The sequence below is a fragment of the Danio aesculapii genome, chromosome 14 (genome assembly GCF_903798145.1).
Source record: "Danio aesculapii chromosome 14, fDanAes4.1, whole genome shotgun sequence".
Lineage (NCBI taxonomy): Eukaryota > Metazoa > Chordata > Actinopteri > Cypriniformes > Danionidae > Danio > Danio aesculapii.
This window is the reverse complement of record NC_079448.1, coordinates 25,684,521-25,709,488: the sequence shown is the minus strand read 5'-3', so window position 1 is coordinate 25,709,488 and position 24,968 is coordinate 25,684,521. Positions and strand designations below refer to the sequence as shown.

The following is a 24,968-nucleotide window of genomic DNA, read 5'->3' as shown; positions in this document are numbered from 1 at the left end:
AATATTCTTTCCTTACAGAAGTAAATCATTACAAATGTCGCTTGGAGTTTTCTACAAAAGTTTAAATCTAACACATCTCTTTATCTCTGCAGTTGGTGGGTGGACTCCTGAACTTCTGCTTCTACACCTTTGTGAATAAATCCCTGAGCGTGGAGTTCCCCGAAATGCTTGCAGAAATCATCAGCAACCAGTTACCAAAATTCAAAGATGGGAGTGTTAAACCGCTGCTCTTTCACCAGAAATGAATCTCCTCCCAACAGCAGGACACGATGCCTTAAATATCCCCTCACTCCCCTCCACCCGACCCGAAAACGCAGATGGAGCAGAGCTGAGTGAGAGTGCTGAGAGGGCTGCAACTGTATGCAACCCAGCACAGAACTCCATCATTGACCACAAAAAAGTGGAGTCAGAGGAAGAGACGGGTAATTAGAGATTATATATATATAAAAAGAGAACTAACAAAATGGCTGAACTGTTGAAATGATATAATCGTGAATCACATGGATAGATTATCCCATACATGTCGTCTCAGGTGTTTGACTCCCAGCATCAACTATTAGTAAAAGAAAGCTAATCTAAGTCTAAAGGTCACTTGCTAAGTAGAGTTCCACACGTCTTTTATTTTTCGGAGCAGATGCAGCACTTACAGTCCAGTATGCTCGGATTATACACAGTAGTCACTTTTACTTCGATCCCAATATCCTACTTTTTAACTTCAGATGATAACAGTTGAAATATTAATCATTTCAATAATATGTACAGAGACTATAATGGCTTCAGCTTGGTTTGAAAATGAAATACGTTTTTTGTATGACATCATATCTACAGTTTTAAAACTCATGTTAACAGAATCGCATATATACACAGAAAAGGGAAAATATGTGCCTTTTTTAGCTTGTTTCCTTTTAGCCGTTTTCTTGACTCGTCATTGTGTTAGGAATTCTTCTTCTCATAGTTGATTGTACTTTTATACCCACTTGCACTTGTAATTTGAAAAAAAAAAAATATGGCCGTGTTTTTTGGCAGCTCTGTAATTGAGTAGTGTGAACTTAAAAAAAAAAACGGAAAAAAAAAACCAACAAAAAAAGTGATCCTTACTGATATGACATGGAGGTGGAGTCCTGACGATTATTTTTATGCTGATTGGACGTCGGCCGAAAAATGCAAATCGAGCACTTTCACTCCTTGTAAATGCTTTAAAGGGGCTGATTTTAGTTAGTTCTACAGAAAGGCGTATTCATGTCTAAAGAAAGCCATTTATTATTAATTTCACCTGTTAATTGATATAGGAATTATGCAATGTGAAACATGAGTTTGCTTTGTCTGTTTTGTTTTTATGTGTTTGTTGTAATTGTTCCTTTATTGTCGCTGGCATACGCCACAGTGTACAACCAAAACAATGGATGCAGATTATAGTACCTAAACCTTCTGGATTCATTCAGACAGATGTTTTTTTAAATAGTCCTTTACAGTACAATCACACTTAGCTACACCAAACATCAACTCAGGCCCACTTCATTAATATTCACGTAACTTCTAAAACTCTATAGATCCTGTATGTTTTTGTTTGTTTTGTTTTTTAATCGGGGTCAGACTAATTCATTAAACTAACCTTGACCTGTTTGTTTGTTTAATCAGTCAAACTGTGGTGCAGGAGCAGGGTTTACTCTCTGGGAATTTCTACTCACCTGTATTATCTGTTATTTCTGTGCCAAACGTATATCGCTTTCAATTTGTACAATCTAAAAAAAAAAAACTGTGCTTGTCTTAACAGTTGTCAAAGGTATATATATATTCAGCAGAGGGATAAAGAGATGATGAGAATATTTTAGATTTCTTCTGTGGAAGCTTAATCCATCTTGTTTAATACATGAATAAAATTCAGATGATCTCTTCGGCTTCAAACTGCTTAGCATTGCATTGTGTGGTACAGATTTAGCGATCAACACTTATTTTCAAAATTCTAATCAATATATGAGCAGCACTTTTCACTTTGCTCTTCCGTTCCTACAGATATATATGAGACAAATAAACAGATGTATTTACATGAACTTTTGCAACATGTCTAATAAAATGTTCTGTTAGACCCTACAGTGTCAGAAGTAGACGCTTATTTTGTCACGCGAGTCAAATGCATGGAAAAGCTCTCCAGTGTTTTACAAATGATACAGCAGTGTAAGAATTAGAGTACTCAAAAAGCTGTAGTCAGACAACTACTGGTAACACTTTGAAATAACAGTACATGAATAATGATGTGTTAATATGCAAGCTAGACATTACCTAATTATGAATTAATGAGGAGTTAAGGTGTGCGCTCTGATCATGAACTAACTTTAACTACAGTCAGTGATATGAGTTCATGTGTGAATAACGGCTACCTTAATTACTTGTTAGTACATGTTGTTAATTAATGTATTAATTACCATTTAAGTTTAAGCTGAATCTAACCAACAAGAACTCATGAACTGTTAATGTATAATTTTGTCATGACTTTACTTGGAGGGGCCAAAAGCCATTAACTCATCCTTAACTACTCATGAACTCATGTGTTTAAACGAAGGATGCTCCCATCAGGATTTTTGCAGCCAATACTGAGTACCAATATACCAATACCAATTTCTTGTTATGGGTGTTGAGCCGATACAGAGTACTGATTCTGATGCTTCAAGCTTTAAGTAACTTTGCCATTGCATATAGCACATTTTCCCTTTAGGTATGATACTGTAAGTGGAGATCTCTCCCTACCAAAAGTAATAAACTAAGGATACTGGATATAAGGAAATACTTCTATACATTATTATTACTGCATATAATCTTAAACAAGTCTCTTATAACTATTTAGTGTGGACAGAAGGAGCTTTACAGAAAATAATAGATAATATGCGGGAGACCCGCAGAGCTTCTGGGAGAGGTCAAATGGTTGGACACAAGATGGGGCTGATTGCTCCGCTTGAGTAACAGCAGCTCAAAACACTGGATATACTATAAACTATATAAACAGAGGTCGCAACACTTCTGTATATATTTTAGCAGCCGTGACGCATGCGCAATAATCGCTTGTGCCCCCACGCATCATTTACCTACTCACATGTCGTAGTGCTGCTATCTGTATAACCCAGGTGCGCACGTGCATCTTCCCCTTGAACTCATAAACAAACACTTGTGATTGGTGTATAAAATCGGTCAGATTGACGAGTACCGATTGAGTCATTAAATGTGATTATTGGCCAATGCCGATCGATCAGAGCATCCCTTGTTTAAACTGTTCATGTTGACAGAACAATTTTCTATTGTCACTAGGTGTAAACACACTAGATGGATGTCTATAAGAAGTTAATGAGTATTTAGGAATGGGTTAATGTTGATATACCCCTCCAAGTAAAGTCATGATATAATTATGCATTAACATATCATGATATCATTGCTGTTATTCACATATGAACTCATGTGACTCATGTAGTTAAAGTTAGTTCATGATTTTCGCATGCATTTACTCATCATTAGTTCATAATAAATTAATGTTTAGTTTACATATTATCACATCATTATTCAAATACTTAGGCCTGTCACTATATCTATTTTTTGTTGAACGATATATTGCACCAAAATATATTGCGATAAACACATTTTATTTTTAAGAATATTTTAATTATAGTCATTTTAACAATTTAATAATTAGACATTGGAATCAGAATGTTAAAACGCATATCTTAAATGAATTATAATAAATGTTAACAAAAAAAAAAGAGGCTGCGATATCTGGTACCAGATCTATTTTTAGTTGTCAGACACCCACATGAAAATATACAATTATGTAATTATATAAAGTAATTTATGGTAAATACTATGGTGTTATTTTTCACCATACTAACCCTGACACCTCCAATAGAGATAGAGATGTTGCAAAGTCAGCTAAAATGTGGTTGGAATTGGTTTTATGTAGAGATATATATTGCATCACCAAAAATGATTGAGGTCATCCCAAAGTGTTGTGCGATAGGTCAATATATTTATTATTGTGACAGGCCTACATATACTTATTGTAAGTAAGTGCAAACTAGGGCTGCACAATATAGCATTTCAGCATTGATATCGCAATGTGCCTGTCCGCAATAGTCACATCACAGGATCTGCAATGTCGAGTTGGAATTTTCCACAGTTGAAATCATATGTGATTTGTTGATTCACTGTAAAATTTTACTAAAGTCAACATGTTTATCATTTGCATCGGTGTTTAAGTTCTGTGAGCATTTCAGGCCAGTTTAAAACATTCAGGCAAGAAATTCTAATGCTTTTAAAAGAGATTAATTGTAGTTATACCATACAGACTACAATGACATTTTACATTTGTTTATTGTTATTTTGCCTGTTAGACTCCAAGACAACCATAAAATTCTGTGCATTTCATTTGCATCTTTGCTCAACTGTATTTGTCGATGCTAGTGATTTGGTTTATTTTCATTCATACAGATGCACTAAACTACAAAATCATACCAATCAATCTAAAATTATGAATTATTTCCAAATAGAGATGTTCATTTCATCAGGTGAAAGTATACTCAATATCGCAATATGTATCGCAGACAAATAAAATATTGCAATGTCAGTTTTTTACAATATCGTGCAGCCCTAGTGCAAACTACCTGGATGACCTTCTACTTCTGGAGAGATTCTGAACGGAGGTTTATGAATGGTAGTCAAGCGATGCAACAGATGCAGGTAAGTCACATGACTCCAATTACACAATATAATATAGATGTCTTTTTTGCACCTGCAATATAAAATGTTCAAGAGAGTATGCGATTTTGGACAGCCTAGAAATCGATACTTCATCAGCGGTCTGTGTAGGCTAAACTGTGGATTATCAGTTATTGCTTTAAAATTACGAGTTGAAACATGGTGCGACTTATACAGTAAATCATTCATATAATGCATTTAAGGTCATGTTCAAACGTGTAAAGTGACAAGCGAATATCTGAATAGAATGTTTGAGAGTTATTTTATTGAAATAATTTAATTTAAATATATAATTAAATGACATTTAATTAAACTAATGAAACAACTTGCTAAACACTCGACTGGCAGTGTAACACGACAGGACTATTTTTCTTAATGAGATGTGTCATTCTTATTTTATGAAATTTTTTACAGAAGAAATCACTGTAATGCTATTTTGTATTTTTACATTGTTAGTGGTAGAGTGTATTTGTTGGGTCAGGCATGGGAAGATAATCGGGTTCAAGGTTTATCGTGTTTCTCTTTTTAATAAATATTTTATGTATTTATTATTAGAGCAACAGCTCAGAAGAAAAGGACCATCTACATCAAAAGCTACTGGTCAGCAAGGATTCAGCAAACATTTGAAATCCAAATCGCTTAAGCACCAACATCCAAGCATGAACCTGAACAGTACAGAGGTTTACTTTATATGCAAAGGTGCCTTTTCAAGTAAAAAAAAAAGTGTTTGTGTAACTAATGATGAATGATTTATTTTAATTATTTACCCTGACATGTTTACTGTTCCAAGATATTTTACATTTATATTTGTTTCGTAAAATATATTGTGTTCATTGGGGAACATTTAGTTGTTTTTTTACCCAGACATTTAAAAGGAACATATTTTAGAGCAGAATACTGCGAGTCTGTGAAACCATGATATTTTTATCCAAGGTTATCATACTGTCAGGATCTTACACGGCCCATGTCTAGTCAAAACATTATGGAATCAAGCTGATATGAGGATGATTTAGAAATGTTGGTGCATTTGGAACAGTCAATTTACTGCTGTTAAAGCTGAAAAATTGCAGAGGAAAACACAAGCTCTGAGAATTTGCTTCTTGCGATTGACTGTCATGTGAAAATGGGTATATTCTCGCCTCTGAGGAGTGAGGGTCAACTTCTAAGAATGTATATTGAATATTCATGCATATCTCCCTGTTGCATCAGACTCTAGATTCACTTGAGTCTCTAAACAGAAGTTTAGCTGATATCAAACTTTGGCTCTCAAAGAAATTTCTGTCTGCATGTAAACAAAACCAAAAAGTGTTTAGCAATTAAAAGAACTTGTTTTTTTTAGTTACAACTTGTGCAAAACACTGCTGTTCACATGCAGACTAACAGTCGAAACATGAGAACATCACTGTTTTTTATGCAGTAAATGGCTTTGCATCTTTATATTTGTGTACAGATGTAAGCAATGCACATTTATATAAATGCGCATTTATTGTGTATGGTCGTACACCCAAAACGCTTTACATTAGTGTGAGAAGGTCTTTCTTCACCTTTACCAGTGTGCAGCATCCATGTGGATGATGCGACGGCAGTTACAGGACAACCGTGCCAGTGGGATCACCATACACCAGCTGCAGGTGGAGAGGAGAGACAGTGATGCAGCCAATTTAGTGGAAGGGATTATTGGGAGGCCATGAGGGGTAAGGGTCGAGGGAGGGAATTCGGCCAGGATACTGGAGTTAAACCCCTGCTCTTTTGCGAGAAGTGGCATAGGATTTTGAATAACCAGAGGGTCAGGACCTGTGAGATTTGAAATGTTCTCAAACATAACACGTCCCTATGATCTCCAGACTAATTGTTGCTGAAGGTCCTAAGATCCAGGTATAAGCAATGGATTGTTTTTTGCATTAGTAGGTGGCCCAAAACTGTGGAATACCCTCTCCACCGAAATCCGAACTCAATGCGTCACTGTTTGGAGTAAAACTCACTAGATTTAGATTAGAGACTAGAAACATTGACACATATACAATAAATGTAAATAAATGATTCAAAAACATCTTTTTACATTTAAAATTGAGCAGATTTTAAAAGACAGAAGGGGCAGGCAGGTAAGCTGTTTGGTGATAAGCAGACAAAATGCAAGTCCTAAAATAAAACTGCTGACAATCATCCACCACTTAAGATTTAAATAGCTGGCACAGCATAAAATAGTCATCCATCTCCTGACAACAAAGAAAATGTATCCCCATTACAAAAACCACAGTGGCAGAACACACTTAAGATAAAGGTTATTGACTTGAAGGTACAAAGAAAAGCACCTTTATTCAAGCCAAAATTTTTAGAACCAATCTCTTCACTGATAGTTACAGTTTGTTAAACAAAGAAAGAAAGAGTTTTCTATAAAATAAAGCTTAGTGTGTGAATTATCTGGCGCGGAGGCCTAACGTATTAACTTTAAAATAACTTTAACTCACCATTTGATGATTCTTACTTCAAAGAAATCGGTTAAAATAAATTTTCGCGTCATTTCCGTGGTGATGGTCACAGTTAACTTCGTAAATTTAACGATACCAAACCCCGCCCATATATATTAAATAAGCGATTGGTCAATTTTACTGTCCTTCAAAATAAGTCTTTCAGTTGTAGCTAAACCACCAATCACAAAGCTTTAGGCGGCGGTAGGCGGAAAAATTCAAATGGGAGAAAATTGGGGTGTTTTATTAAAAGGCTTTGCATCTTTATATTTGTGTACAGATGTAAGCAATGCACATTTATAAAGCGCATTTATTGTGTATGGTCGTACACCTAAAACGCTTTACATTAGTGTGAGGTCTTTCTTCACCATCACCAGTGTGCAGCATCCATGTGGATGATTCGACGGCAGCTTCAGATTCCAACACAAACTGTGTAGTTCAGACAAAAATGAAATTGTGAAATAGGTTATAAAAAACAAAAACAAAAAACTGCTGCGCAAAGATTAATCCTAGTTAATCTCAGCATCCAAAATAAAAGTTTGTTTTGATATAATATACAGTTGAAGTCAGAATTATTAGCCCCCATTAATTTTTTTTCTTCTTTTTTAAATATTTCCCAAATGATGTTTAACAGAGTAAGGAAATTTTCACAGTATGTCTAATAATATTTTTTCTTCTGGAGAAAGTCTTATTTGTTTTTATTTCGGCTAGTATGAAAGCAGTTTTGAATTTTTACAAAAACATTTAAAGGTCAAAATTATTAGCCCCTTTAAGCAATATATATATATATATATATATATATATATATATATATATATATATATATATATATATATATATATATTGATAGTCTAAAGAACAAACCATCATTATACAATAACTTGCCTAATTCCCCTAACCTGCCTAATTAACCTAGTTAAAGCCTTTAAATGTCACTTTAAGCTGTATAGAAGTGTCTTAAAAATATCTAGTAAAATATTATGTACTGTCATCATGGCTAGTTATTATCTAATAGTTATCAAAGATAGTTATTAAAACTATTATGTGTAGAAATGTGTTGGAAAAAATATTTCTGTTAAACAGAAATTGGGGAAAAAAATAAACAAGGGCTAATATTTCAGGGGGGTAATAATTTTGACTTCAACTGTATGTGTTATATATAGCTATTAATTATGTACATGTAATACACACATACAGTAGAAACAAAACTATACAAAACAATATCGTTATTAAGATTTTTTTATTTATATCTACAATTTGTCTGCATAATTTATATCTAATCTAAATATAAATAAGTATTTTCTCAAATATATGCATGCATGTGTGTATTTATATATACATACATACATACATACATATATATATATATATATATATATAAATAGTAAACACACATATTATTTCTCAGGACAAATGATGGTCATAAACATCAATAAGAGTTTATTAAGCAAATTCTTGCATTTTATTAATGTACGCTTTTTAATATATTATTATAAAATATTATTATATTCTTCTCAAGCAAGGTTTACCACAAAGATAAAAATATGTTCTAATGGCTTTTCTAAATGACTTTAATTGACTAAGATAATAAAATTGAATAGCCTATTTTATTTAGATTATTTTAAAATTTGTAAATATAATAATCTTATCCATAATCTTTATATTTACATATAATATAAAGCATTTTGTTCTGGGATTTCGTAACGACAAGTTCTGAGTTGATGAATACAACCCGTTCGTCGTCCTCTGCAGCTTCTGCATTATCAGCCGTGTCTCAAATCCACTGTGCAGCAGCATTTTCGGCCACCGTATGCACGTTTTTGCGCCAGCTGCCTCTAAAATGCCGTAGGTAAGCAGCTCGCTAGGTTTTGAGACACGGCCATTTTCTGTTTTCAAACACGACTGAGCTGAGAATAGCTCATTGAATTGTAGGCATGACCGAGGCCGATATTGCGGTAAAGTCCAGCCCGCGCGACTATAAAAAACTGACGCGGCTGTACTGTATGAATGGAGGATTTCACCTTCAGATCTTGGCGGACGGGACAGTGGCTGGAGCAGCTGACGAAAACGCATACAGTGAGTTATTATTCTGCATGTGTGCTATCAGTCTTTAAAACGTTCATTCACTTATGAGGACCTGTTTCTGGATTTGGGAACAGCATAGAACAGATGAATATACAAGGAAACATATTCTTACATCTCTAATTAGACAGAACATTTGGACCTTAGCTTTGCAGTAACATGTTGTGTTTGGTCCAAAAAGTGTAATCATTGTGAGAAACATGAACAGTTTCAGTAGCTTATTTCATGTGTTTATTCTGTTTTTATATAAAGAGAATTATGTTTTTACAACGTATCAAGTTTTTAAATAACCCTGTAAAGCCTAACATATTTAGAGTTAAGATCAGGGTATCCGCAGGGTCTTAAAAGTCTTAAAATTCAAACACCAAGGCCTTAAAAAGTTAATTTTACAATATACACAGCATAAATGTGTAAATATTTTACATTTGTAAAAAAACTGTGTAAGAAATGTCATGTTTACAGAATAAAACTAAAATGACATTTTACTCAACATAATCCCCTAAAACAAATTTAAAAAATAGATGTTCTCTATTTGATATTATTAAAAATAATATTTGAATGATTGATCAGAGTTGCTGCAAAAATGTGCTTTGAAATGTAACATTAATCCTCCTGTCGTGTTCACCTCCTGCCCCTTACTTTAGTGACCTTTTTTAACCTGCTCTTAAATTAGCTCAAAAAAACATCTTTCAAAACCAAATATGTATTCAACACTCTTCAGCTATAAACAATGTCTCAAAGAAACGTTTAACATGAATTTATAGAATTAGACATAAAATGACTGTAGTGAAAATACAAATAGTGAGTGAGTGAGTTGGGGTGGTGTACAGCATATGGGGAGGTTTTCTGTCTGATGGATGAATATAGTCTGGATACCCATTCTTTTCCGATGGCGGTCACTTTTGACCGGGAGCACCACAGGTGTAACAAGGTTGACTAAAACATTCAAAATTCAATGAAAGAGGTGATCGTCACTTTTACATGTTCAAATGCATGGTGTGGAGGATATCATAAGACCTTAAGGCAATCGGATGTAAAACACAATATTTAAGAGTGTTTTAAGTTGTAAATCGGTCAGATTTGACCTAAACACGACAGGAAGGTTAAATACTGTTATACGTTACTCTAAAAAGTTTAATCAAAATGATTTTTTTATTTACTAAAGTAGTATGAACTAGTTCAATCCATCAGAATGCAAATAGCAGATTAAGCTCAACAGGTTTTTCAGAGGTTTGACCACATTGACAAATTGGAGCCTCAGTGATTTTCATATCAAATATAGTAGGCTTTACAGGGGTAAAACTATATATTTTACTTGCGTGTACACTCAGCTTTAACAGTAAAACATATACAGTTAAAGTCAGAATTATTAGCCCCCTTTGAATTTTTTTCTTTTTCTATGTCCCAAATGATGTTTAACAGAGCAAGAAAATTTTCACAGTATGTCTGATAATATTTTTTCTTCTGGAGAAAGTCCTATTTGTTTTATTTTGGCTAGAATAAAAGCGGTTTTTAATGAAAAAAACAAACATTTTAAGGTCAAAATTATTAGCCCCTTTAAGCTATATATTTTTTTGATAGTCTACAGAACAAACCATTGTTATGTAATAACTTGCCTAATTACCCTAAGCTGCCTAGTTAACCTAATTAACCTAGTTAAGCCTTTAAAATGTCACTTTAAGCTGTATAAAAGTGTCTTAAAAATATCTAGTCAAAAATTATTTACTGTCATCATGGCAAAGATAAAATAAATCAGTTATTAGAAATGAGTTATTAAAACTATTATGTGTAGAAATGTGTTGAAAAAATCTCTGTTAAACTGAAATTGGGGAAAAAATAAACAGGGGGGCTAATAATTCTGACTTCAACTGTATAAAAATTATCCAAAATTAAAAATGGAGATAGCTTGTCATCAGAGTAACAAACACTTGTCCTTGATGCTCTGTAGCATGGGAGTTTGGTATGTGGGCCACTGTTCTGGAATCTGAGATTGATCTGTATCATTTTCCGACAAACCTCCCCTGTGTTTACAGCAGTCTTTCTGCATGTGTGTCTGTTTAAAGGCATACTGCGCATAAAAGCAACAAGTCCAGGAGTGGTGGTGATCGAAGGATCAGAAACAGGTCTTTACCTCTCGATGAATGAACATGGCAAGCTGTACGCTTCAGTGAGTCTAAACAAACATTTCGCAAACAGATACATCGCTACTTGAACAACAGCTATAAGATCCTATCTGTTTTTGCAGTCATTAGTGACGGATGAAAGTTATTTCCTGGAGAAGATGGAGGAAAACCACTACAACACATATCAGTCTCAAAAACGCGGTGAAAACTGGTATGTCGGAATAAAAAAGAACGGGAAAATGAAAAGAGGCCCAAGAACGCACATCGGGCAAAAGGCCATTTTCTTTCTTCCACGACAGGTGGAGCAGGAAGAGGACTGAAGGATGAAACCTGTGGCCAGTTACATAAGACGCTTAGTATTAATAGTATTACAATTGATCTCATTTTGTTTTTTAACACTTTGACTAACTGCTAGTATGACAAGCTGTTTTAATATTTAAAGGGGTCATATATGACATTGCTTAAAGAATATCATGTTGCTTACACTATTTATTGTTAAAAATCAAACATTATTTTGTCATACCGTACATTATTGTTGCTCATGTCTGGTCTGGCTTTTTCGAAATGTCTAGCTTTTTACGAGGCTCATCATCCTGAAAAGCGCAGTGTGCTCTGATTGGCCAGCTAACCACTTTGCTGTGATTTGCCAAATACCTCAAGCATGTGTCAAAAATGTTACGCCCTAACTACCTTTTTAACTCGAGGCTGAATCTGATTCAGTAACTGCAGATGACCAAGCTGATCGATTAACATTACCAGTGTGACTTAAGTAGAACGTAACAGATTGGTAAGGTTTATTTTAGACAATTTAACAATGAAACCCATGGTGTTTCCACGGCTTACCTCTTTAGAGACTTTAACCTTTGAGGATTTACTGATCTTTTCTATGCACAAACAGCTTTTAATACTCCAAAGACCATGAAGGAAACCATGAAAACGTTTCATATGACTCCTTTAATCTATGAACTACTGTATCTGTTTTTGAGTTATTACTTATTTTTTAGATTCTAATATATATTATTTATTAAGTAGGCCTAAGCTAGTTCTTATTCATTTGCTACTGGTGTTAATTCAGATACTAGTGCTATAGATACTAGTACCCATTGTAGATACTCGTCCCTTGTACTTAATCCACAAGACACGTATTCATCAGAACTTATATTTATAGGGTCATGAAATTTCCTGTCAGTTCAAGTTTATCACAAAGTAATAATTAAAAAAAAAAGGTAATGATGAAAGCTGCGAGCATGAGGAGTGTCAGTGTGCATGACGAAGCAAAGTGGAAATGAGTAATAGTCCATGCTGACTCAAAAGGCTGAGGTAAAATGCAAGAATTTATATTTAAAGAGTGCTTATTTTAAAAATGAAGTCGCACACATACCTACGTTGAAGGTATAGAAAAATCCTCAGGCACTGGAGCGTTTGAAAGTCTGTCAGCATTTGAGTGCGGTGTCAATCTGCAGACCAATCATGAACACCTATTGACTGAATACTTCAGAAACAGTGTCTTCTCACAGGACAAGAAAACTCAGTCTCATAAATAATAATTAGACACTGATGAGTCATTGAATACTCACAATTCTACGCAGCCCTTGCAGTCCTACATCACCACCAGTGATGACAAGATTAGGGGGGGATTCTCAAAATTAGCCAGTTGTTCCCTACAATTAGATGCTAATGTTGTCTTAATTGACATTCAACACACACAAATATGTTAAAATCTAAGAAAAACTTGTCAAGGGTTCTGTGACCCTTTAAAAGATACTATTTGTACATTAGTCACTGGTACTTCTTATTAGATACCAGTACTCGTATCTATTTAATATATACTAGTACTGCGCTTCTTTAATTGGTGAGGTCTGTTGCTAAATTTTTGCCTTAAATTCTGTGGGAGTTCACATGTATCAGATAAATGTTCTCATTAATTAAACACTAGTACTTATTAAATACATACTAGTCCATTTTAACTAACTACTAGTTCCAATTTAAAATAAAAAGCCAATTTTTCACTTGAAAATATTGTCAGGCTTGAATTTCCACTGCAGGCATAATAATCAAGGAAGTTTGCTGCAGTACCATGGCTACAGCAGGCGCAATGACATTACGCAGCACAAAGAATAGTCTCCAGCTAGGAAACGATGTTAATGACCATTACCAAGGCTGGTTTAAACTAAACATAGCTGGCTTAGGCAGGTTAAGTTGTTCATAGAAAGAGAAGTAGTTAACAATTTTAAGTGAGAAGTGCTTATTATATGGTATGTGAATGACCCGTATGGGTTTACTGTTACTTTTATTCGAGTGTGAATGATGTTGACTGCAACTTTCTGGCCTACTAAAACGGTATCATTTGGCAGTGCAGACACAAGCCTAATAAAGTTGACACATACAGTAGGCCTACACTGCACCACTCAGTGTTCATCAGGCATAAAAGAAAGGACTTTCTCCTGAAGAAAAACATGTTATAGAAAATACTGTGAAAAGTTTCTTGCTCTGTTAAACATCAATTGGAAGATATTGTAAAAAGAATAACAATTTCACAGAAGGGCTAATCTTTTTGCCTTCAACTGTATGCTAAGCTGAGCTTAAAGTGGAGATCGACTGGATGAATTAAAAAAAATGGGTTAATTTTAACAATTGTTAAAATCTAGGGGAGTTGTTAAATGAGAAAAGTGGAGTGCTTCTTTAAGCAAACAAGGATTAAATATATTATTTTCTATTTTGGTCAAGAACAAACCAAAGAAGAGAACTGAAGTATGAGCAAATTAAGTTTAAGTAACTGGCCCCTAGTCATAAATGTATGCAAACGCATATATTAACCACATAATCCAGAGTAGTCTAACTCTATTAACACAAACTCAATGAGATAGACAGCTAAACATACAGTGTATACAGACTAACAAGCATACTAACTCTTGGATGTCAGCATGTTTTGTTTAAGTGTGCACTGGATGAAAACATAAAACTACTACAAGAGTAACCTATTTTTTTAGTATGAATTTATTTTTTTAGTTAAAACAAATTGTACATTTCATGTGGTTTTGTTTGTTTGCATGTTTAATGTGCGTCTAATTGTGCTCGTTTCTTTCATGAACAATGCAGAAATAGCATTATTGTGTAACATTATGAATCATTTTAAACATAATAAATCTTAAACCTACAATGAATCATAAACAATTTTGTCAAGTTATTTTCAACTGCGAGTGAATGAATAGTTAAGCAAGCCAATACATGTAGCACCAAACCAACAGATTATGAGAGAGGTCAACATACATTAATAATATTTCTTTTGTCTTTTTCAAGTAAAATCTTCAACTGAGGATCTGAAAATGATCATGATTTAACAGTATGTGAAATACACAAGTTAATATGATTCATTTAGTTTAATCCATCAAAATGTTTTGGGGGTTTTAAGGCCGGCTCACACTGGGATTTTTTATAATCCTGAACATGGCTCCCATGTCACACTGTAAGATCTCAGCTGTCATAAAGTCAGATTGGATGACAAAGAAGAGGCGCCTAACACGAAAGACAACGCCCCCTGGAGTTTGACGTCATCCACCTGTGACACTTTCACTATCCCACCTTCTGAAATGATTCCTCACAGCAAACGTAAACAATGTTGCGGCAATTTTGCACCCAGCACTGTTTAACATTTCCCTGCGGTCATTTGAATTGTTGCATGGATTGCGTCATCAAATTACTGAGCTCCTATTGGTTCTTGGATTGACGCTCATCGCAGCTGTTGTCACACTGCAGGAAAGTGTCTAAAATCTTCTGACACTGCCAGAACTTCATCGGAGGGAAAAATCTGATCGCAACAGGCACCAAGCGGCTGTCAGTGAACATCAAACCAACAATCAAAGACCACAGATTTTAGCCCAGGATTTCAGTAATCTTTTAGGATTTCCCAAATTTGTCTTAGATAACAAAATCAGCAGGGCTTAAGACAAAAATAGGATTTAATAAATGGGTTCGAAGCTTATTTAAAAAAAATTTATTAATCATATTTTGAACGGCCTATTCATTCAAATATTTTTGGAGATGTCGCCACCAACGGCATAGTGGTTGGTGCGTTGACATATGCACTCCGGTGCTTACGGCGACCTGAGTTTGATTCCTGCATCGAGGTCCTATGCCGATCCTTCCCCTCTCTCTAAAATACACCAAAACATATTATTAAGAAAATTAAAAATAACTAAATAAATAGGGGGGAAAAATGACCTGTTTCCATCATTTCAAGTTTTTACCATGAATAATACATTGTAAAATGTGACAGTTCTAAATTAGAACAGGTTTACTCACTTTTTTGAAGTCAACTAATTGCTTTAAAGGTCATCTATGATGAAAATCATTTTTTGTAAGCTGTTTGGGCAGAACCGTGTGCAGGTATAGTGTGTCCACAGTCATACTGGAGTGACATAAAGACAACAAGTCTCTTTTTTTCCCCCCTGACATTAAAATCCTGACATTTTGAGGCTCACCGCAACATGACGTAGGAGTGTCCCTGTCTACTGAATTGATTGACAGCCGCGTATTAACATGTCTCCGTAGTAACGCGTATCATATCAACATCACAGGACGTGCGCAAAGCAACTAGGATTAAAAGATCTGTTCAGCTCTCTGTGATCATCAATCCTTACCAAATGTGATCAAGAATGAGTTTTACACGTTTAAAACGTTTTTAAATCAGCGCATGTTTGAAATGATTTACAGCAATTTTACTGTCTTTATCACCACAGCCATGTCAGTCCATTTATAAAAGAAGACGCTTCAATGCCGGTTTGTGGATGTTAAATCAGGTTTATTTTCTACATTAACATAATGGATATCCATACAGCAGTGGATATTAACGTGTCTCCGGTCACATTTGTCATGCAAAAACAAGTTAAATGTGCACTGTGTGTGCGTGAACTTTGTAACATTGTGTGCGTCTCATCGTTCTCATCGACTTATTAACTCCACAACAAATACATCAAATAATCATCGGGAAAGTTCTTACTGTAGTATTTCTCACAAATGTTATGCGAGATCTGCTTCCTTCATGTCTGTCACTGTGCTGGCCGGAGATTGAGGCACACTCTGACACTCATGTGGGAACAGTGGGTGGGGAGAACTAGCATTAAAGGCACAGGCAACAAAAACAGCTATATTGTGTTCAGAGCAGAAAATTCTAATGTTCTGAAAGGTTTAATAAATAATCTGATGGGTGTTTTGAGTTGCAACTTTACTGACACATTCTGGAGGCACAAAAGACTTCTCATAAATCTGGAAAAAGGGGTAAAATAGGTGCCCTTTAAAAGCAACAGATTTACCATTTTTGTTGGGTAAAACTAACTACTCAGTTTTTAACGGTTGTTGAGCAGCAAGTAATATTCCGAATAAGTTCACATTATTTTGGAATTCACAGGAATTAATTACTGTAAATACATTCACATTTAAAATATATATATAATAATATTTAAGAATGACAATTTAGCTGTATTCTTGATGGATATGCCTCCTTCAAATGGAAGTAACTGTGTATTTTGCTAAAAAAGAAATTGCACCAAGAGATCTGTGTTGTTGCCATAGATGTTACATTTATTAAAAGTTACTTGACAAGTGTAAAACATACAAATCACAAACAACACAACGTGAAGCACTATCTCATACTGAAGTCTTCGATAAAAATAAAAAGATCAACGCTACATTTGGCATCATAATATATTCGATTCTTCACGCCAGATTAAGCGCATTACATATTCCGGTGTGCTTGAATGCTCAATCGGTTAGCGGTATATATTAAACTGCTCTAAATCTAGCCTTTCTTTATAATCAATGTGGTTATTTTGGTCCTTTTTGTGAAGCTAATTCCAAACAGGTTTACGTCATCTTAAATAAACTGTGCGCTAATATGATTTTGGCTTTTCAAGGACCCGCCAGTTGCTCTGTGCATCTTGTTGTTGTTGTTAAAGGTGCATTGGTAACATTTGATATCACTCTTTTTGTGTACTGTATATACATACTCTTTTTCTAATTGACAAAAAAAAGTTCAGTTACTAGATTTACTCACAAAGTAAAATTACAACTTTCCCACAAATTAAAAGAACAAACCGTGACTGACAATTTGGATGAAAACAGATTCTCTGATGGCATCGCCGCTAATTGGAACTTAAATTGCAAATGTAAGTTCTTACTGCATAATGAATGCTGACTGTATGAATCAAGCACTGATAAACGGCTGGAGGAACTCCAATCCTTCAAACTAAATAAATAAAATGCAAAGGCGTCAGAAGCAGATGTTCTCTTCTTTGTCTTGAAGACTGAAAAAAGCTGTAGGCGGCTCTTGTTTTGTTCATTTTGCAATTATCCTGAGATCTGTAATCTATTCACAAAATAAAAAAAGAAATACTTCATCCTCATTTAATGTCATTCTCACAACAATTTAGATCACTGATGGATTGTCTTTTAATTAATTGAGCTCCTAATGCAATGGCGCGCACATAAAACCATCTAAATGTCTTGTGATTTACCTAATAGATAAAAAGAACTCTGGTGCGAGGAAGGGTGGACATGGAGTGGTCAGCCATGTTGCGAACTCTTGAGTAATTGACGAATCCCCGGAAGAACAGCAAGAATCCTGAGCGGATTTAAAAAGACACAACAGTTATAATGGCATTTATACTTTATGATATAATCGTATATGCAAACAATAGTTTATTCATCTTAATGTTAAACAGATAGCTCACCTAAAACTGACAAATCCTGTTGTTTTTTTACTCATTATTTACTTTTTTCTGTTGAATAAAACAAGTTATTTTGAAAAATGATGGAAACCGATCACCTTTGACTTCCATAGTTTTTATTTTCCTATTATGGAAGTCAGTAGTCACTGGTTTGAACATTCTTCAAAATATCTTCTTTTGTGAAAATAATAAAGGTTTGGAAACACTTGAAGGAAGTAAATAGTGAGTAAAATGTCATTTTGAGGTGACATATCCCTTTAGATTTCAACATTTATTTATTTATTTTTCTATTCCAGATCTATCTCTAAGATTAGTTAATTTATTGTGACACTCACCTACAACAAGGAAAACCCACCACAGCCAGTACTGGCCATCAAAATATCCAGGGAAGTAGGTAGAAAACTGATAAAAGAAAATAAGAGGAGTCAGTAGTTTTCTTTCTCTATTACAGTGTAATAAAATAGTAGTAAAACTAAATGTACAATTTAGCTTCTTTAGTCTTTGAGATTTAATAGGGAATAACTGCAGTTAGGCTGTTGAGTTATTAGTGGTTATAAAAAAATTTAAATACTAAGTTGGTTTAGCGGCCACAATGCAAAATTGAATTATTCTCTACTAATAACTCAATGGACTGGAGTCAATGCATCCACACATACTCTGATGTAGCAGTTTGAAGGGATATTGTCTTTTTTTTTTAATTGATATACATTTTAAACGGTTTTAAAATTGATTCATTCTTTAATTTATTAATTCTGTAAAATTGTGAAACAGTTTCTTCCCTCAGGCAATCCATCTCATGAACACTTGATGATGATAATTATGAAACAAACATCACTACTTGCTAGGCTTGGGCGGTAATATGGTATACCGCGGGATCTAAAAATTTCAATACCGTTATACAGTCATAAAAAAACAATGCACTTCTATAGGAGACAAGTATTAAATACAATTTTTTTAATGCCTAAAAATGCGTTTGCTCGATTGTCATCACAGGACAGTGTGGAGGAAAGAGAGAGAGAGAGAAAGGGGTGAGGCAAGATGGCAAGTCGCACACTAAGTGACCTGGTCTCAGAAAAGAACAACCTCTGCAGTTTGGCAGTATTTCGGGTTTCGACCGAATGAGTTGGGAGACGTGGTAAATACGAACTCGAGGTCTGCATTCCCGCTGCTGTACCGCAGGAGCCGGGGGATCCGACCAGATTTCTTGCAGTGCGGGAATACATTTCAGAATAAAGCGCGGGAGCGTTCAGTAACTCTGATGTAATTTGAACGGTAGCGGGCAAGCTATGTAAAGGCTTTCTTATGTAGAGAATAGAACTAAAAGACCCGTTTACATGTTTGTAAACATTTTTTTACCTTACCGGTAGCCTATTTTATATTTTCTATGAAATTAAATGTGACACTAATGTGTTTGTTCTTTCTCTCAATATTGCAGCTTTAAATTGGTGGGACTTATAATCAGTAGAGAGACATTTTTCAGATAATACTGTGTGTAACATTGTCATACCCTCACAATCAGGACCCATTTGACAAGGGAAAGTCCAAACCCAGAGATTGCCCCATAACGTCCGGCAGCAGACGTGGTCAGACAGAAGGACAGGAAGAAGCCAATCCAGTTAAAGAGGAACGCCACTGATGTAAAGCAAAAACAAATAAAGAGCTGTGAACATATAGCTACTGCACTTCTGCGTCCATATGTGTAGTTAATCTTTTCATTCACTCATCCATAAGGTATAATACATCATTCATTGTGCACCAGTGTGGTGGCTATGAGTACTGTGCCCTCTTACTGAAAAAAGTCAGCATGAATATCCCATCATTCCCAACCCGCAGCTGATCCGAGTCATCAAAGCTGTCCCTGGCAATGAAGTCCTCCTCCTGTAGTAGAGGAACACATAAAGATGCATCAAATTAAGGAATTCACCAACATTCCGAATTAGTATCAGCTCTGATGCTGTTCTTTTCACCAAATCAGGTGTCGATAAGAGAGGGCAGATCAAAAATCAGTACTTGATGATATGATACAAAATGTGATACTTGGTGATTAAATGAAAGTTGCTGGAAACTAAGCAACATCTGTGCGCAAACATATGGATTTGGTCCGGGAAACAGATGTGTGTATTTTTATTGCACATTTCTCACATGCCATTAAAGGTGCAGTGTGTAAGTTTGACACCCAGTGGTTGAACTAGGTACTGCATTCCTGGATCAAAACAAACGCAGGTTGCCAGATTGAGGACTAACAGGAGTCGAGTCTGATGATCGAGCTTAAAGGCTGGTTTAAACAGTGTTCTAAATAAAATCAACGACACGTGATAGAAGGAATATTTAGGAATAATGGATATTTAAGGAATAATTAATATTTCCATATTAAAAGGAGTTTTGTTCTAACTAACACCTAAAATTAATATATTAGAAATGACTTCAATTTCTTGCAGCTGAACAACAGAATACTGACAATGGTCACCTCAGGTACACCTTATGTGCTTTCTTCAGTGTTAAATGCTAACAATGCGAGTTTGAATGCCATTTTACATGACATTTATTGCCCTACTACTGAAAGCAGCAGCAGCAGCAGATAGTTCAGCTCAGATCTTGAAAATAAAATAAACCGTTTAAAATTGAACTTCAGAACTGTGACTGCATATTCTGTGCTTCTGAAAGGCTGTATTAAAAAATTTCAGTCGTGTTTCGTCTGATGTAAACAGTCAAATTGCTTATCACTGCGTATCTCATCACATAATGTGTTGTTAGGACACGGGGTTACAATGTAACCTGCTCACCTAATGTTTACGCTCGTAATATTTATATTATTTGCTAATTAATAACCTCATGTGTAAATCTGAGTATGCGTCTCATTTCGGAGTCTGTTACTGTCCACGGGAGGTTGCATTTTGGTCACGAACGCATGCTTTCAGAGCCTTTCTGAATCAATGAATGAATGAAATACATGGTTTTCCAACAGGGCAACCCAGGGTGCTGAAATATAAAAGGCTAAACTGGCATTGGGCGGGTTAAAAGAACCAAAACAAAGACAGACGTTCTGGCACATAACGCTCATTTTCAAAGCAGAATATCTGACTTCAGCATTCATTTTCAGATAAACAAGAATGTTCACTTGGCAAGTTTCTTAAATAGCTGCAAGCATATTATGGAATTTTTATGCTTTAGAAGAGTCAAAAACTTACATACAGCACCTTTAATTTTCAGTTTTGCATATTATATTTTGATAGATATTTTGAATGCATGATCTTATGTTTTTGAATTTGACATTCCTCTTTATTTAAACATTTGAAATCATTTTTTTACTTTATTGACCTTTTTTCGTCAACAATTTTGTTGTGATTCTAAAGCAGGTCGCACACCAGAAGCGGCGATCGGCGGCGCGCCGTGTAAGCGCCACGCAGCGCCATACATTTCAGAATTCTAAACATAGGTTTCTATCAGGGTACATACACTGGCGCCGCAAGTCGGCGGCTGTCCACGGTGCCCAGCCACAACTCAGGACATTGTTCATTTCTCTGCCGCGCAACAGAGCGCCATCTGATTAGTTTCATGTTAAATATCATGCAACTGTCCGTGTCTGGTGTGTGATTTTTTTGTACTGTCATGTGCGCGCCGTGTCGCGGCACCGATCGGCGCTTCCGGTGTGCGACCTGCTTAAGGGTTAAAAAATGCTTAATGTGTTAAAAAAATCTTCTCTCCGTTAAACAGAAATAGGGGGAAAAATAAACACTGGGGCTAATAATTCTGACTTCAACTGTGTGTGTATGTATGCATGCATGTAGGATTTTTTTTCCAGCTGTGGCGGCAGGCCTTTTTTTTACACAGATCTACCAACTACCTGTGGCATTATTTCAATGACAAATGTCATGAGTGCAGTATTAGAAGTCGAGATCGCATTTATGTAATAGCCTACGAGCAAGCGGATCTCTTTGCTTGCGCGCTGATTTCTTCTGCTCGTGCACAAAACTTCTTGCACGCCCCCTCAAATACAAGTTGCTTCAAAGCGTGCAGATCTTCTTGTGCGCTCTAAAATAAATGCTGCTGAAGTGCGATTCAGTTCGTTTATGTAACGTGCATGTCTTCAGCATTTATTAGATTTGCTAGGATTATTTATGAATGTCACCAATAGACCTGCAAAGCGGTATTAATGCGTCCTGAAGTAAAGTGAAACGGTTAAATGTCATGTTTGCTGGCCTCACGCACCTGTCAGTCAGCACGTCACCTTAAAGGGTTAAACAAATGACGCACAGCACTACTACAGTTACAGAAAAGTTTGCGCTGTTATAATTCACTTACCCTTTAATACGTTTTGGTGCGATTATCACCTTCTATTAAAAAAAATAAAATGTTTTGAATGAGAAGCTGTAATGTAGCCGTGGCAGGATGAATTTTGGCGTGACGCCCCGCCATGGAAGAATGAATGTAGCGGAAACCATCATATATATATATATATATATATATATATATATATATATATATATATATATATATATATATGCAATGCAAACTATCAAAGATGGAGGGAATGATAAAGATGACAAATTTACAACAATATAAATAAATTGTTACATTGTCTTACTTGAGCCAGATATATTTCCTTAATAACTTTATTGTTTTTCTTCTCTGTAATTAAGGATTCATTTATTTACTTTATTTAATTAACACACAACATTATCAGACAACACTAAAACAAAATGAGTATCAGAATGATTAGTTATGAAAAAAAAATTGTTGGTGTATCTTTATTACATTTAAATACCATACATACACACACTCACATACACACACACACTCACCCTGTCAGTGACAAGTGGAACAGTGGCCTCTGCTTTGCTCCTCTCAGCCTCGTCGTAGGATGGCAGGGATGTGGCAACATTGTATGAGGGTGGTTTGGGGTAAACCTCATCCTCCTTATACTCGAAGAAAGCTACAGCAATGGCATGAATTAAACAACCATCATGAGTTAAAACGTCATTAATAACGAGCTATGTCGGTGCTGTCAGGCAGTGAATGTAGATTCATAAGCAGACAAATGGATTTAGACACTTGTGCTCTACCTGCGTTGCTCGCTCCAAGGCTGCTGTATGGTGGAGGTGCATCAGCCGCTTGTTGAAACACCTCCGCAGACTCCTCATCATTAGTCAACTGCACAACCAAAGCAAAGCAACTGATGTTTGCAAACAATATCAGACAACAATAATATTTTTCAAAGTATATACAGGAATCAGAGCGAAATTTGATACCTCAAAGACCTTTTTTAAGACTCTTTCTATACATTTTAAGACTTTAGAAACAGACATTTTTATTTACCCTTATAATTTGATGTTGCCGTCACTTCACTGTATTGGTTGTTACCAGATTACGGAAAAAAAAAATAGCATGCTCAAAACATCAAATCAGATAAGAGAAACCGAAAAGCAATATGGTGTTTATGACATCACAGAGAAGGTAGCATTTAAAGACTTAAAAGAAACAACTTAAAATGCATGCAATTGACAAATAGTTGCAGGCAAATGGAACTTTAGTGACAAGGCAGCACTGTCCCGATCAGGCCAGTAATGATCCTGTCTACTGTCCCAAGCGTCATCGGGCAGTCTTTATTGTTGAGCCCTGCTTGCACAAATCTGTAAAATCCTGTAGTTTTAACATTGCTAATTATTTAAAAGATTTAATATTTAAAAGGACAATAAATTAATATTTTGAGAATGCACATTGTTAAATAGTCTTAAATATACATATATCAAACAATCATCTAATGATTCATGATCTAAATATGCTTAACAAATGATTCATTTTTGTACATGAATTACATTTAGTGGGTGTCTTGTGCTCATATGTTACGTTAAGGGCTAATATCTCTTTACATTTTTTGTGGATAATTGACAATGTACACTCTTTGATTCGTCTTATCATAATGTAACAATATAATCATCTTGTTAACGAAATAATTACGTTAACCTCTGTCCTCCAGTAACATTAACAGTTAAATCATTAACTTTATCACTGTTCTAAGATTATAAGTAGCTGCTCGCTGCAACATTTAATCATAATGACAACTTAAAATATTGATTACTCGTGGTAAAGCAGAGCTAACAGTGTGTTTTACTCTACGCTAAATAATAAATGTATGTTAACTCAACTCACTAGTCGTTTTTCCGGTTTGCCATTAACGTAGTGGAAAATGAAGGCCGCGGAAGGAGCGGCTAATGTTAACCAGCTAATTATCGTCATAGCGATTACAGTGTCTTTTCAGAAATAATATACGATTTAGATCATAAAAAATATCAAAACTTCATCGACCAAACATACACGATAAAACCATAAACCTTACGGGGAAAAAAAACTCGCTCTAAAACCAAACAAACGAGCTGGATAATGTTTGTTACCTGCTGATATCCACTCCTCTGATCAGACATTCTTCTGTGTCGATCTCTCCACCTAATGAGTCATACAGTAGCGATGACTACTAGTTTAACCTAACTTTTCCTAAATGTAACTAATGTACGAGTCAATTAAACAGTTCTGTACGAAGAGCGCCTGACAGCACTAGGCTAATCTGTAGCCCAAACAATGGCGACTGCTCATGCTCAGTCAGAACAGTGTCAGCCGCTGCGGCTCTGTCTCAACAGCTAATACGTCCGCACTAACTAGATAGCACTGCGGACATTATTTGTTCGCTGCCAGCAGGCTCAGTTCAAGTGTTTATATAATCAGCTCACGATATTTCGAACACATTCCATGGGTGTATTTCTGTCAGTGCAAAGATTATTGTTATGCAAGCAATAAAGGGTTTACATTGGTCACTTTGGCAGCTGTTAAATTAAAAG

General features: G+C 35.3%; 3 protein-coding genes across 3 annotated transcripts in view; 2 read left to right on the top strand and 1 right to left on the bottom strand.

Annotated features, from left to right (window-relative positions):
* nr3c1 (nuclear receptor subfamily 3, group C, member 1 (glucocorticoid receptor)) overlaps nucleotides 1–2,091 on the top strand; it is a 56,878-nt gene extending 54,787 nt beyond the window's left edge. The window contains exon 9 of the mRNA XM_056471687.1: nucleotides 93–2,091. Coding sequence (XP_056327662.1) covers nucleotides 93–245 — 153 coding nt within the window. The 3' untranslated portion in view covers nucleotides 246–2,091. The remainder of the gene's footprint in view (nucleotides 1–92) is intronic.
* Nucleotides 2,092–8,963: 6,872 nt separating this feature from the next.
* On the top strand, nucleotides 8,964–14,529 carry fgf1a (fibroblast growth factor 1a). Its single transcript, XM_056472945.1, has 3 exons — nucleotides 8,964–9,281; nucleotides 11,351–11,454; nucleotides 11,533–14,529. The coding sequence occupies exons 1-3, from the start codon at nucleotides 9,140–9,142 to the stop codon at nucleotides 11,728–11,730; spliced, it is 444 nt and encodes a 147-aa protein (XP_056328920.1). The 5' UTR covers nucleotides 8,964–9,139; the 3' UTR covers nucleotides 11,731–14,529.
* Nucleotides 14,530–16,969: 2,440 nt separating this feature from the next.
* On the bottom strand, nucleotides 16,970–24,746 carry ndfip1 (Nedd4 family interacting protein 1). The gene is made up of 8 exons (XM_056472305.1): nucleotides 24,528–24,746; nucleotides 23,199–23,286; nucleotides 22,938–23,068; nucleotides 19,926–20,013; nucleotides 19,643–19,767; nucleotides 18,471–18,537; nucleotides 17,923–18,029; nucleotides 16,970–17,774 (listed from the first exon to the last, which is right to left on the bottom strand). The coding sequence occupies exons 1-7, from the start codon at nucleotides 24,555–24,557 to the stop codon at nucleotides 17,923–17,925; spliced, it is 636 nt and encodes a 211-aa protein (XP_056328280.1). The 5' UTR covers nucleotides 24,558–24,746; the 3' UTR covers nucleotides 16,970–17,774.
* Between the last annotated feature and the right edge of the window lie 222 nt (nucleotides 24,747–24,968).